The sequence below is a fragment of the Mesocricetus auratus genome, unplaced genomic scaffold (genome assembly GCF_017639785.1).
Source record: "Mesocricetus auratus isolate SY011 unplaced genomic scaffold, BCM_Maur_2.0 Super-Scaffold_100020, whole genome shotgun sequence".
Classification (NCBI taxonomy): Eukaryota; Metazoa; Chordata; class Mammalia; order Rodentia; family Cricetidae; genus Mesocricetus; species Mesocricetus auratus.
The window spans coordinates 14587465-14603267 of NW_024429201.1; the positions used below are offsets into that span (position 1 = coordinate 14587465).

The 15803-nt window shown below is 41.8% G+C and overlaps 1 protein-coding gene across 1 annotated transcript in view; it reads left to right on the top strand.

Annotated features, from left to right (window-relative positions):
* The window catches only part of Cwc27 (CWC27 spliceosome associated cyclophilin), a 166422-nt gene extending 152702 nt beyond the window's left edge, over positions 1-13720 (top strand). Inside the window, exon 14 of the mRNA XM_005065573.4 lies at positions 13137-13720. Within this exon, the coding sequence (XP_005065630.1) occupies positions 13137-13299 (163 nt within the window). The 3' untranslated portion in view covers positions 13300-13720. The remainder of the gene's footprint in view (positions 1-13136) is intronic.
* The last annotated feature ends 2083 nt before the right edge of the window (positions 13721-15803 follow it).

A 15803-nucleotide genomic window follows, 5' to 3' on the forward strand; every position in this document is an offset into this window, starting at 1 on the left:
TAAAGTGAGGGTAATACTGGCAGCTTTTGTGGGGGTCGGCTCAGTTTGTGATCAAGCTAAATTCTATTAAAAAAGGGATTAGCAAGATATTAGGAGAAGTCACTCCTCTGTAAATGTGTCACCGTCATCTTGGATGTTGTCTGTTTTTTGTTTTGTTTTGTTTTTTAATTAGAATCAAACCTAAACTTGTTAATTTATTTTTGCATTCCAATCCCAGTTTTCCCTCCTCTCCTTCCACTCTTCCCACTTTCCCCTCACCCCACCTCCCATCTGCTCCTCAGAGAAGGTAAGACCTTCCCTAGGAAGTCTAAGTCTGTCCTATGACCTCACTGAGGCAGAACCAAGGCGCCTCTCCACCTTCCTACACCCCTGGGTTTAGTCTGGGCAAGGTATCTCTCCATATAGAATGACTCCACTAAGTCAGTTTGGGCATTAGAGTTAGATCTTGGACCCACTGCCAGTGGCCTCACATATTGTCCCAGCTGCACCATTGTCACCTATATTAAGGGAGTCTAGTTCGCTGTTACGCAGGTTCCCTATTTGTCAAACTGGAATCAGTGATCTGTCACTAGCGCAGGTTGGCTGACTCTGTGGGTTTCCCCATCGTGGTCTTGACTCCTTTGCTCATATTATCACTCCTCCCTCACTTGTACTGTACTCCAGGATCTTGGCCCAGTGGTTAGTTGTGGATGTTGTCTGTTTTATCAGTAGATCTGTCAGGGCCATGACTGGAACTTGTATCATTTCTGTTAACGGTTGATAACTTCTAGACCTTTTCTTTAGTTGACCTATAACTCACAGTGGCTAACTTGAACTTGGTTTTTATCATAATACTTAATAGTCTTGAGATACATTTGAAGCTGGGATTTTTGTATATATTTTATGTAGGCATAGTAATCCTCATTAATGAAATAGTGACTTTGTCCATTAGACTATACTCAAGTGTGGAAGCAAGAAGCAATGTAGCAGAACATGCATTGTACACATAATTTAAAGACATAGCAGAAGTAGCTCAGCTTTGAGTAGCATAAAACTGTGAGCTCGATGTAATACAAATGTTTTTATTCCATCCCTTTCTCCCAGCCAGGTTCTAAGGTAGTGATCAAATGAGGCAAGAAGGAATATGATTATAGACCAGAGTCCCTGGTTAGTGTTCATTTTATACAGAACTATAAATAATACTGCAAAAGTCCAGTGTACTTTGTTATAAATAGGGCCTCATCAGAGTTGCTGACCCTGGAATGGTGATTATTTTAATTCTAAGCTCTCTAGCCAGCCTCTGACGTCACCTCTGCGGCTGCCTTTGTCTTCTAAGTGAAGAAAGCTCTTCTGCATTGACTCTGTTGTTGCAGAGTTTGTCCTCAAATCCCTTCTATCACGAGAGAGGCTTTGATCGTGGGTATGATTTGAGTGAGATGAGCAGCCAGCCGTGTATGCTAGCTGCTTAGGAGACCTTGTGCTTGGGAGCTGCCTCTTCCCCCTGGGGGCTGCTTAGGAGACCTTCTGCTTAGGAGCTGCCTCTTCCCCCTGGGGGCTGTTAGTCTGCTGGCCGCAGAGGTCGTATTCCTGGCTGAACTATCAGCTAAAGCTCCCAGCAGGTGTAAGAACATGCTGCAGTTGTATTCTGGAAAGTGTCTTAACTCTTTCCACCTGGTCCTGCTCAGTGTTAAGCTGTTAGATAGGCAAGAAAACCGAGGAAGAGCATTCTCCTGCTGCCGGAGAGATTTGGAAAATTACATCTTCCACATTTAGTCTAGCAGTACCCTACATTTACTAATATTTTTTAACTAAGGAAAATGAAAGACATTATTTAGAGTTGGCTTTTCAAAACCCCAGAGGGGCAGTGTTCTTTAAAACTCAGAACGAAGGAGATTTTTCCTTGTTAGTGGTGAACAGTGACAGTACACTGATTTCCATATTTGTTTTCTTTTTCCAGCAGTCTGTGCCTATTTTCCTCCTGGCCTGGTTTCCCAAATCTCCTCTTTTCCTGTACTTAATTCTGTTAGCTCAAGTATTTTAAAGTTCTATTCCTACTTTTCTCCTGTTGTCAATTTTAAATGTTTCTGTTGTTCCTGCCTTCATTTCTGTCTCTTCTCCTCTTGGGTCACTTTCTGATGCCCATTTAAGCCGTCTTCCATCCTGATTCTCCTTCCTGACCCCACCGCCCCTTTCCCAGGCCTCTCTGGCTGTGCCACCTGCTCTGCTAGACCCGAGCAGTGCCATGACCTCACCTCTTTAGGGCTCTTTCCCTAACTACTCCATCTCAGGATGCATGTGTGGCTTTCTGTCTGCCCATCTTCTCGAGTGCATTACTGTGACCTCAGCTGCATACTTCCTTTTGGAATAAAGATTTACACTTTTTTTCCATGCATGCTAGTCCTTAAACCCTAAACTCTTAATTCCTAAATAAGTTGCTTGTAATCCGTAATGAAGAAAAATCTAAAATCAAAAGTCCTTATGTTTTTAACTTAAAAATAACATCTGATAGTTTAAAAACAGAAATAAAAGTGTTGCTTAAAATATGTTTAAACATATCCTTAAGAGGTATAAGAAAGGTCAAAATTTTAATCAAATACCCATTTATATTTTAAATAGAAGCTAAAATACACATGGCTTTTGTTTTGAGCCTTCTTAGCAAGTAAGTACCAAGTGTTTGTGAGTAGTTTTCAAATCCCTAGAAACTATTCTGCTCTTTATTTTTCATTAGCAGAAATGTTTCTCCAACAGCACCAGTTACATTTTGGCTTCCCATTTTCCACAACCTGACTTCAGAGCAGGACCTCCCTCTGTGCCCTTCCATGACTTCTGCTCTTTTATCTGTGAAGTGGGATGGCCACCACTCCGCCAGACATTCTGAGAGCGCCTTCAGTATCGTCGTGAGGACAGAATAGATGCGTAAAAGACAGAGGTGCTAAAATAACCACTCCTAAAGAACCAGAGCCGGGCTGGAGAGATGGCTCAGAGGTTAACAGCGTTGACTGCTCTTCCAGAGGTCCTGAGTTCAATTCCCAGCAACCACATGGTGGCTCACAACCATCTGTAATGAAATCTGGTTCCCTCTTCTGGCCTGCAGACATACATGGAAGCAGGATGTTGTATTAATAAATAAATAAATATTTAAAAAAAAAAAGAACCAGAGCCATCAAATAGCAATTATGTGGCAATAGACCTAAGACTTCTCTGAATCTTTATGTAGAATACAAACTGCAGCCCATTATAGAGATAGGTAAGTGTGTCTCTGGATCCAAAACCAAATTATCTTCCTAATTACAGGGTTATCCTATAAATTTAATGTAATCTAATAAAAAAAATACCAGTAAAACAAGGAAAGAAGCCTACAAACAAAACGGGCCAGCGTAGTCTCTAGTAAAAGGAAAAGTGGATGATGGGATGTATGACGGTATGGGACTGCTGGTATGTGCTCAGTCATGAGTTCTGTCCTCAGCAGATCAAAGAGGAAAAAAAAAGTGAAGAAATAGAACTTCACACCTGAGGTGTGACTTACCTATAGGGACATGGAAAGCAAGAAACTTTAAGTTAAAAAAATAACTGTATGTAGGAGTGTAGGAGAAACCTAAGCAGTACAACCTCAGTATCATGGTACAAATTACTATTAGCAGTCATTGAGTCATGTTGATAATATGTAGCTGCCATGTGATAAAAATGCCACCTACTCAAGAATCTTTAAGCCACATCTTACCGTGAGAAAAGCGTCAGCTTACAGTGGCATGCCACATAACCAAGACCTTACCAGCACTCCTCAAAATTCACAAGGACATCAGAAGGCTCAGTGGGTAAAAGCACTGACTTCACAGATCTGAGTTCAAATCCCCAGAAACCACCAAAAGGAAAAAGAAAAGGTCAGGCTAGCATTGAACATAACTGTATCCCCAGCACTGGGGGATAGACAGGGCAGACAGGGGGATCACTGCAGCTTACTGGCTCCTAGTCTATCTCCAGATTCAGCGAGAGACCCTATCTCAAGGGACTATGGTTCAGAGTGATAAAAGACACCCGTGTCCTTCTCTGGCCTCTACACACACACACACACCCCACCAAGGAGACATTACAGTGAAATGTAATAAGACATCCTGGATGAAGTCCTCACGAGGGAAAAGACACCGGGTAATGTTGAGTGTGTTAGTGTGGGCAGTATGCTGGGTGGCTTTGACATACATTTATTTTCACATAGACTGGGCACTGAAAGCTACAGAATTAAATATTGGTCAGGCTGATACCTAGTAAAAAGTCCATTTTTGCTTGTAAGTGATCAGTCTCAATTTGCCCCAAAGGTCTGGCCAGTGTGAACACATACTCCTGGTGTGTCTTAGAAGCTGAAGAAACTTTTTAGCACACCCTTCTTTTTCCTCTCAGTTTACTTTAATTCTTAATATATATAGTGTCCCTGACTAGTTTATTTAGAAATGTATACATAAGCATCCATGGCTGATTGGGTCCAAATAAGGTGTATGTATATGATGATGCAGCATAAAAATAAGGAGTGTTATTATTATAAAATGCCAAACTATGAAAATGATAAATATTTTTTATATAAACATAGTTTGTAGGTAATACAGTTGATCATGTACACAGATTCAGGTGCTGAAGATCTAATGCCCTATATGGTAGTATTTAGAGGTAGAGCATTTGGGGAGAAATTGGGTATCAATGAGATCATAAGGGTGAATCCCCCATGATGAGATTAGTGGTCCTCTGAAAAGAAAAAACAACAAAGTTCTCTTTCTGCTCACACTGTGAGAGGAAGCCATCTTGTAGACCAAGGAGTCTCAGTTTTTGTCTTCAAGCTGGGGAAATAAATTTCTGTTTTTAAGTCACCAAGTCCATGGAATTTAGTTACAGTCCATCCTGAGAAAGGCACAGAAAGCACATGGGTTAACGTGACTTGGACCCCTTTGCCATTTGCAGAGGCCTTCCGGTGTCCAAGCCTTACTTGTGCTGTGTGCGGTGAATAGGCTGGGCCTCACCATTTTCTCATCACAGGTCAGGAAACAGACCTCAGAAGCATGGTGATTCCCACAGCTATGCTGAGTGAGACAAACCCGGGTCTGACTTCATTCATGAGGGTTTCCCTAGAAAGTATTGAAGAAATTCAACTGTAGGACCAGGTTCTGAGGACCAAGGTAGTAAGAAAAGATTTTAGGAAGAAATGGGAATTAAACTGGGCTTTGAAAGAACCAGGAAAGAAGGGGATGGAACATTCCATAGAAGTGACATGGACAGAAAAAAGTATAAAAGTATGCTGCAGTCTCTTTCTAACAGAGCATTGTGGTCTTTCAAAGACTCGATGGAAGCAACACTTGGAAACTGTTTCGTCTTTCTGAATGTGTATTTACAAACAAAGACTGCTTCCACCTTTCAAACCATTCCCCCAAATAATGTACATTTGTGATCTGTAGTCTAAAGAATAACCAACTTAAATATTGACCAGGAGCTATTTAGTTGTGTTTCTTAAGAATTCTAAGTTAATAGGGAAAGACAGAGTCATCACCATACGCAAACAAATTATAACAAATTATGTGTATGTTCTCTAAGATTGACAAGGTCATTCAAACCAGGAAGGAGAAGGCTGTCTGAGGACAGTAAATGCATTTTCCCACACTTCAGAGTGAGCAAACATGAGCAGATGTTAATCTTTAAGCTATTTAACTAGTCCATTTGAGACAGGTCAGTACTAGATTATTATAGCACAAATGTGCTGTCTGAAGAAATGCCTTGATTTTAGTACTAACTAGATTTGTTAGAAAGTTTGGAAGGTGAATTACTTGCCTGAAAACTAAGGAGTTTGTACAACCTTTAACTGCTAAATAATTCTGAATTGTATATGAAGACTATCAAGAAGAAAAGTAAAGAAAATCAATATTCTAGCCAAAAGCTTTTTAGAGGTGATGGGAGGCCCAGAAATATTGACTTGTTTACAAGTTCTTATCATCAGCATTCTTCTGGCCAAGCATTGCTGGATGATGAGGTGCAGAGGCCAACAAAACAGCCTCTGTTTTTCACAGGACCCCAGAGAGGCAGACTTACACCATGCCGGAGAAGGCTAGAGCCATGGACAGGACTATCAGGGAGGCCAGGAGAAGACTTCACTGCTGCTGGAGCCAGGGTGATGGGACAGCCAATGGGAGGGAAGAAAGAAAAGTCTTGGAAACACGGGCAGCAGGGAGGTTGGAGAATGTAGATATTCTTTAGGAAGCTACCCAGAATCTGACATGTCTGGAATGCAAGATGGGGGATCATGTAGAGCATGGCAGGCATTCAAAAGCAAGATTAAAGAAGGCACATATGCAATTTGGGGTTCCCTCTATAGACAATGGACCAAAGAGTTTACACCACAAGGGTTTTCACAGCTGGGTTTACTGCATTTTTCTGAAGAAGAAAGAAAAACAGAAAAAAAAGAATATTTGGAGGAGAGGGAGAGTGAGAGGGGAGAAAAGTCTGAGAGATTGCCATAAACTACAGTTTCACCCCTGACATTGTCAGGCACCCATCCTCAAAAGGGACAGATCCTGGACCCTGCTTCTGCCTCTCATGGACCTGTAGCTGAATGGGGTCTTCTTCATTTTAAATAGAAAAAGAAGCTAGGGCTGGGATGCTAGAAAACAGGGATTTAAGACATTAGCAGGATTCATAGTAGAAGTTGATGCTCTTTTTAAGCAATGGTTTCCCCAAAGATGCGCCCATGCTCCTTGGGATTTGCAGTGTATCTTTTAGAACTGCTTTTCAGGCCAGCCTGGGGTTCCCACCTGACCTTCCCTTTATACCTACATTGTAATTTCTTGTACTCCAGAATAAGCACTACCCATTCTGATTTTTGTCTTACTAGACCTAGCACTGAACTAACTTTTGACTGGTTCCCAAGGTTAAAACTCCATCATTGCAGATAAAAGCCTGTTACTTGTGAAAACTATCATGAAACCACCTGGTCAACAGCTTACAGATTCCTCTACCCTCTCGGGAGTTGCCTGTGAGAAGGGACTGGTCAGCTAAGGGTGTAGCTCAGTGGTAGAGTGCTTATCTAGCATGAACAAGGCCTGAGTTCAGCTTCCAGTTCTGCAAAGAGAAAGGAGGGGGATGGTAATCTCTCTTCTACCTGTCCATCGTCAGTGCAAATGCCATCAGGCAGCATGGAAAAGCTTGTTGAGAACACTATCAGTGGATGCTCTGATTATCATCTCACACTTTGTTGACATTCCAAAACACATGTTTGCCACATTGTGGTGTCTGTGTGTTCTCCCAAATAAATCGTTTTCTTCTGGAGAGCAGAGCCTGGGTCATGTTTGACTTTCTGTCATCAGTAGCTAGCATTGGACTCTTCCATTAGAAGCCCTCGATGAGTGTTGAGTGAATGATTAAATCTAGCTTGTTGACTTGTTTTCATACCATATATGAAGACTGGACTGTGCCCTCAGAATTACTTAGTTTGAGGAACAGACTCAGGCCCACTTAGGCCTCATCAAGTGTGTGAGCCCAGTCTCAGGGCTGGAGAGATGGTGAGCAGTTGAAAGCACTTGTTGCCCTTACAGAGGACCTGCATTAGGTTCCCAGCCCCTACATAATGGTCATAACTAACCATAACTCCACTTAGATCTGGCGCCCTCTTCTGACCTCCATGAGCACCAGGCAAAACACTCATCCACAAAAGTAAAACAATCTAAAGGTTCTTTTTCCCTAGAAAACCCACTCTTCTCTATCTCTGAAGAAACAAAGCAAAAGTAAATGGAATGAAATCCATCGTGTGGAAATATAAAGTTTCCTAATCTTTGGCTCTGTGTTCTTTACATTTAAAAATAATGGTTTGGAATGTTTTAATGACTAGTTCTGCGATCCTCATCCTAGAATAATTAAATCAGTACCTTTAAAGGCAGAAGCCTAGTGGGAGTGATTTTTAAAAATACCTAGCTGATTTTCATATGCACCCTGCATCTGATATAAGGGTTCTAAATCTACTTAGAGAAATATTGCTTAAAAAAAAAAAAAAAACAAAAAAGCAACCTGTGCCCTGAGTTCTCCATTAAGAGCTGTGGGAGACACAGAATAACAGGAGGCGTTTCCCACTGAAGTCTGCCAGGGAGTAAAATCGTGCAGTACCTGATAGAATGCACTGTAAGAGCAACACTTAGTGTGTGCTGAGTTGTGAAAAGTCGTGGAAAGTGGACTTGAGACTCTGCAGCCCAGTAGGTGTTTCAGGAAGCTTATCATTAGAATAAAAGACAGGCAGCCCTGCCCATGAAAGGTCAAGTGGTTGCCTAGCAAACCTGGTGCCAAGCTTAGCCAGTACCAAGGGCCCGAAGATTTCATTCTCTTTTTAAAAGAAAAACCACTGTGCTCAGCACTGGGCATACAGCTGTGAACCAGGCACACACTGTCTCAAAACCCTGAGTCTCCTTCCAGGTCAGTGAGCAGACAATTACAAAACAGTGAGAGATGATGAGCAGCCAAGTAAGGTTGGTGATAGGAGTGCCGAGTGCTTCTGCCTGAGCTATTTTAGTCTAATCCAACAGTGAGTGGTTCCTGAGTAGAGGCATATGATAAGAAAGATGAGTAAGAAAAAAATTTAAAAATGGAAAGATGAATAAGTAACGCTGTGCAAAATCTAGAAGAATCTGAAGAGGAAGAATGGTTAAATAGTTTAAAAAAAAAAAAGCAAAGTAGAATGGCAGAATGATTGTTTCTTTAGTGGGGCATGGTGACACACAGCTGTAATTCTAGCACTCAGAAAGGTACCAGGCCAGCCTGAAGTACATAGCAAATCCAGCTCAGAAAACAAAATAAACATGTTTATTTCAAGAGGGAAATGTTCTTAAGTTAGGGTGACTTGGAAATAAGAAGGAATGGCTGTGAAATCTTTTAACAAGAGAACTGTTGACATTCTCTTGGGATAAGTCGTTTAAATTCCTTTTAATCAGACATGAGTTGCTAATGTTGGGACTCTGTATTGAGTTAAGAATCGGATCTTCTGACTTTTAGACAGATGTCACTGCCATCCCATAGTTTGTCTCCCAGTTATGTGAGAACTTTATACTGAAGGTCAGAGAAGAGCCACTGGTTTTTCCTTTGTTTATGCTTTTACACAAAGTAAAATTCCTTGTATGGCACCACTCTGGAGATAGGAGGCCTCCATCTTCTAAACCTGTGCTGAAGATTTTGTTAATCAGAACTAAATTTCTGTCTTTGCTTTCAAGTAAACAAGTTCTGAAATTCTCACATGTAAATCATTAGTGTGTAATTAATTCCACAAGAATTCATTGCTCTGATTGGTCCAACTGTGTAACTAACCAGTCACCAAATGGATAGGACTGAGTTGTTGGGATGTACAAGACAGAGCTGCCAGCACCTCCAGGATGATGAAATAAGTTCTCAGTCTACATGTGTACCCTCACAGGAGACTGAAGTGTGGGCAAGCTTTCAATTCATACAGTGTGTGATTTATGGAGGCACGGAGGTCAGGAGTTTATTATACTCAGAATCATAATAACTACTTTGTTTTCCCTTTAGAAATGAAGTGACCAAAGCATGTTGAAAGATAAATGGGTGAGCCATTCTCTGCTATTAAAGATTGAGTATTATTGTGGAGTAGCCAGCCATTCTAAGTGTTGTGGTATTAAATCTGAAGTAGTCTGTAAGCTGAGAGCCCCTCCTTCCCTCTGGGTTTAACATTGCTATTAATCAAATTTTTGGACCTGTGTAGCAGTCGCGTATGAAACAAGCAACTGAAGCAGACAGTTCCTTTAATTTATGGCTTTCTGTGTTTTTCAGACTTGTGAGAGAAGGTCTCCTCCTGTAGACTTGGTTCTGTGGCTCGCATGTCTAGATTTCATTTATGATACTAGAGCAACCAAGTTCAATAGTTGCAAGATTGTCTCATGGCATTGAAAGGAGGAATCTACCTTTTCATGTTTTTAATTTACAAAGTCTTATAAAGTCATTTTGAAACATGAATAATTTCTACTAGAAATAGGTGTTTTTAAAAAAATGTGGCCTGGCAGTGGTGTCACAGGAACCCAGGTGGTGGTGGCACACTTTTAATCCCAGCACTCAGGAGGCAGAGGCAGGCAGATCTCTGTGAGTTCCAGACCAGCCTGGTCTACAAGAGCTACTTCCAGGACAGCCTCCAAAGCCACAGAGAAACCCTGTCTCAGAAAAAAAAAATCTGTATTGGAGGCAGAATATGTGATCATTTTTAAAAATAGAACAATGAAATTATAGAAAGGTTAATAACCTAACTAGGGTAGTGGGGTAAGTGAAGCATGGACATAGAAGTATTAAATAAAATTGTTTTTGAAAGATGTGACATTCCAGCTTAGGTATTAGCTTAGGGTGTGCACTTCGGAGGCTGTAGGAGCTCACCGCCCTCGAGCAGGGCCTGAGCTTCTATGGTGTGTAAAGGGTCTTTAGCAGGACAGCTGTACTGCTCTAATGCACTTGCTCCCCTTTCTTGGTAACATGCTGAAAATTCCTAGAGTGTACTTTGTGGGGTACACAAGCCAGACTGTAGGAGTGTGGGAGGAGCGGGGTTATGCAGTGCATTACCAAAGTATAAAGAGCACTACTTTATTCACTGTTTCCAGGTGTCTACTGCTGTGACCAAACACCATGACCAAAAAGCAAGTTGGGGAGGAAAGGGCTTATTTGACTTACACTTCCACATCACAGTCCATCATCAAAAGGAAGTCAGGACAGGTATTCAAATGGGGCAGGAACCTGGAGGTAGGAGCTGATGCCGAGGGCATGGAGTGCTGTTTATGGAATTGCTCCTCATGATTTGCTCAGCCTGCTTTCTTACAGAACCCAGGACCACCAGACCAGGGATGGCACCATCCATGTGAGCTGTGCCCTCCCACATCAACCAAGAAAATGCCCTACAGCCAGATCTCATGGAGGCAGTTTCTCAATTGGGTTTCTTTCCTCTCAGACAATTCTGGCCTGTGTAAAATTGATGTAAAACTGTTTAGCACACCAAGTGAAGCAAGTTGCAGATGTTCTGGGTTGGTGGGGGAAGGGGGGTGTTGCTTAGGGCTTAGCAGCAGCCTGGATAGTAAAAGCTGTTGCTGGCTTTCAGAAACACTTTACCGGATGAGTCTGCCACCGATTGGCCAATTTTCAGAAGTAGGAAGTTGTTGCTGGTGGTTGGCTTTCAGAAGTGACGTGAACTGTCACTGCTTATTTAAACCTTGGTAAATCAGCATTAACTGGTTAAAGCCAGTTGTGTTTCCAGCTGGATCAACTGGTTCCTTATTTCCGTGATTACTGAAAATACTGATAATTTTTTCAAGGAATTGGGCATTCTCAGAAGCTAACACCCAAATAAACACCACTGGAAATTTAAAACACAAGAAAATCAGACTATATAGGGAATCTGTATATGTATTCGATGGTTGTAGGATGCACTTTCTAATTGGCAGTATTTAATGAAGCAATGGACCTGTTAGAAGTCAGCAGTTATCACATGTGACGTGGCTTGTTCCTGTGGTGAGATAGGTTAGTAAAGTCAGAACAAACGGTATCACTAGTAATGAGACATGTAATTTAAAGGGGTTTACCTCATGAGAATACAGCGTAGGCCATCTAATGTCCCTGACACTCACTGCACCACCATGGCCAGATCTCTTCAGGAATCTTCAAAATCTAAACATACTCATAGGAGTTTTCCATACAAATAAATGTCACTCATCATCTATGCTGCAGGAGGAAGAGTGGGGGTTCCTGACAGTACCAACCACTCAAATCTCTACTTATACAGATCAAAGGAAATCAGTGTCACATGTGGGCTTGTCTGAAAGGTGCAAGGGCTGTAGGCAGGGTTTTACTCCTGTCTGCTATGATGAAGAAAATAGGTTTTTAAGATGCACTAATACTAACTGGATATTTTTAATTATGAAACTAGTAGAAAATTCTTAACACTTTCGTTTATTCATATAAAAACTGAATTTTTCCCCTTCTTCATTCATTCAGTTGCCCTGCAGTGTTTTGACTCCCCTGTGTATTGCTGACACCTTACAATGGAAGCACAGCTAATCGCTGGCATATTTCCCTGCTGCTAAGGATAACTAGCTGATGACCACTTAGGAATCAAGCACATGCTGATACCTTAAGACCAGTAAGCATTTGCTGAAGTAGAAAGGCAGGATAGTGAAACTTGCTGTAATCAACAGTAAGAGGAGAAAATTAGTTCATGGAGTTATGCCAGAAGTTCCAGTCCCTTTTGTATGGAAAAATTCAGCCCCTCCCAGAAAAGACAGCCACACCATTTGAATATCACTTTTGGTTATTTTTAAACATTTATCTCATAGATGCACACTTTTTGTTCTGTTTGTCCCTATTTATTTGATATTTTGTTAATTTGCTAGCAGTGCTGGGGATCGAACCTAGGATGTAGACAAGGCAAAAATGCTCTACCACTGAGCTACACACCAGCCCTAACACATCCCTTAAAGGTGGGGATTTTGGGGGGGGGCTTGGTTTTTGTTTTGTTTGTGGTACAACCCTTGCCTTTGACCCTTTGAACCACTTAGAGCACAGACATCAGATAGGTTTGGTTATTGGCTGGCTCCCTGTGTTTGGGTACACTCTTAAAGAAAGAGGACAGAGTTCCAAATACAGTTTTAGGAGACCCCCCAGGTAGAAATCATAGCCTCTCACCAGGGAGGAATTCGCAGTGAGCTTGAGAGCAAAGATCCTAGAGATACAAAGTAGTGGGGCAGACAGACGCGTTCACCAAAGTTTCCTTTGTTTCTGTTGTGCAGTTCTGGGGACCCATGCTGGGAACTCTGCCCCCCAGTGGGATTCCTCACACAGCCTTGTTTTCTGTAGAACAGCTTTCCAGGTGGGATGGGTACTGTAAACAGCAACATCTGATGCTCCAGGCTGCCTACTCCCTGTGTGAGATTGGGGAATAAAATCTCTCCATTGGGCCTGGCTGTGGTCGTACCAGTCTTTAATCCCAGCACTGGGGAGCCAGAGGCAGGCTGATCCCTGTGACTTCAAGGCCAGCCTGGTCTGCAGAGAGAGTTCCAGGACAGCCTCCAAAACTACACGGAGAAAGTTTGTCCCAGGGGCATAAAAGCTCTTCATTGAGTTCTCAGCCTGCTCTTACCGGGCCTCTCTCTCTTCTTCAGGATGTCTCATGTGCTGCAGTTTGAAGACAAAACCAGGAAAGTGAAAGATGCAAGCATGCAGGACTCGGACACATTTGAGATCTACGACCCTCGGAATCCAGTGAACAAAAGAAGAAGGGAGGAGAGCAAGAAGCTGTTGAGAGAGAAGAAAGAACGAAGGTGAGAGGAGAGTTGTGAGGCAGAGTGGCTGGAAGCCTGCCTGCAGGGAGTGTCTGAGATGGCCAGCCATCGTTCACGGCAGCATGGAGGGCTGTGAAAGTGCATCTGAACCTGTTCTCTGGTTCAGAAACCATATTCTGTTTTGTACATTTGGAATGCTGTAAGCAAATGCTTTTTGTTACTGACAGATTTTCTTTTCCTTAATTGACCTTTTGTATTGTTAAATCAGAAATAAAGTCAGTTTCTTTCCAGTTTAAATGTTAACCACTTGCAGGTTATATAAGCCTGTTTATGCGCCTTCACTGTGAACTGTGAGAGGTCTTCTTGTCTAGACATTTTATAAGTGCTCACAGAAAGAATAAGGGGAACTTCCTTGACACTTTGATATAAAATGAAAATTATAAAATAAAAAACATTAACACTGATGACCCTTTTTGTATATAAACATATAAAAATAGCCAGACCAGTAGGACTCTTGCCTTAATTCCTGAGGAACCCACAGACAAATTAATATTGTCTCTGTCCAGGCCATTGCCTGGGTGTTATGAATGCATTCAGAACAGTAGCACTCTGCTGCTGTGCTCACCAAATACCACACCCTGGTGCTGGGCCACCTGCCACCTTGTGCCCCGTTCAGCAGCACAGCCCCAGGAGCATGTGGAGCACAGGACCCGTAGCACCCGCCAGTGGAACACATCAGGAATTTACCTCTTGATGCAGACGTTTACACTGGGTATTTCTGTTCCCTATTTTTAGTTCTAAAATCTGCTTGCTAGAATTGTACAGCAAGCTAACTTCTGTCACCTAATAAAGCTCCAAAGCCACATCTTCTCAGAAGAAGCAGTGACATCGGTTTCCTCTTCCTCAAGCACCGCTTCTCCATCTGTGACCCCAGGTGCAGCACTGGTAGTCACCGTGAGGATGGAGAAATCCTAGTCCCTGCCTTGCTGCCGCCAGTTACCACCAACACCCCTCCTCTAGACTATCAGTGTCGAGGGTACTTAAAAATGTCATATCCCATGGCCAGAAAGTTAGAATCCTAGGCCTGTGCCCTAAAGAAATTTTCAGACTGTTCAGAATGAGAAGGTGCTAACGTACATTGAAGCATCGTGGAGCAGAGCATGAATATGTCCTGACATAGCCACACTGTGGAATACCTTAGAACAATAAAGACTGCCATACTCTGGGGATGTATCTAAAGGAGCAGTGTTTGCCTAGCATGTACCAGGCCCTGAACCAACTCCTCAGAATGGAAAAAAATAAGTAAACAGAGCTATATTACTGTATCTTAAAAGGAACAAATAAAACCTGATAGATAAAAATTTAAAGCAGATAACAAATCATTTGTATTATTATGGATGTGCACATATGTAAAACAAAAATGTAAAGCTAGTGGTTCCCCTCTGAGGATGAGAAAGGAATACCTGGGGTTGACTTGGCTTTCAGCTAGATAGTAGGCACTCAGGTCTCATCCTTGCACATTTCAGGGTACACAAAACACTCCACTGCCTTTTCTCCACAGTCGTGTCTCAAACCCGAGCTGAGGAAACCAGGGAATCCCTATGTTCACAGGATTTTCTTTTTTTGAATGAGGAAGGAAAAAATTTCAGAGAAAAGAAAGGAGTTATAGAAGTACTCTGGAAAATATCAGTCAACTCAAAAGTTTGGATGATCAAACAGGATTTCGCTGCAGTTATTTTTTATTGGCATGTATTCATCAAACTTAGTAATAGGTTTCATAGAAATTTTTATATCATATCATGTACCATGACCATATCCACGTCTCTCCCCAAATCCCATTCGTCCCAGCAATGGTCTCATTTCTACTTTTGTAGCCTATGTACCTGTACAGTTTTATGTGCTTATATAAAAATTTAGGATCCACAAATGAGAGAAAATGTACTTGTCTTCCTAGGTCTGTCTTATTTTACGTAATATACTCTGCTACTAAATCTATTTTCCTGCAAAGGACATAAATTCAATCTTTATAGCTGATTAAGCCTCACCCTACATCCATACACATTTTCTTTGTTCGTTCGTCCACTGACAGCTAGGCCGAGTCCATGACTTGAGGTTTGTGTCTTTGCAGGCACTGTGAAATGTATTATACCTGAGTCTGTGTGTATTAAAATGGCATCTCTGCCATTCTTTCTTTGATGTGGCCACTTTTACTGATTCAGTATCAGCCCACAGAAGACTACAATTCTCCCTCCAGTGACCAGTCAAAGAATAATGGCAGTTTTAAAAGGCAGTCCATTAATTTTTTATTTTTGAAGTTATAATTTAATTATATCATTTCCCCTCTTCCCTTTCCTCCCTCCAAACCCTCACACATTTCCTTCCTTGCTCTATTTAGAATTCTTTTCAGTAATTGTTATTACATACATAGACACACACACACACACACACACACACACACACACACACACACACACATAACCTGGTCCGTCTGTATAATGTTTTTTGTATATAAGTTTTCAAAGCTGACCATTTGATATTAGATGACCG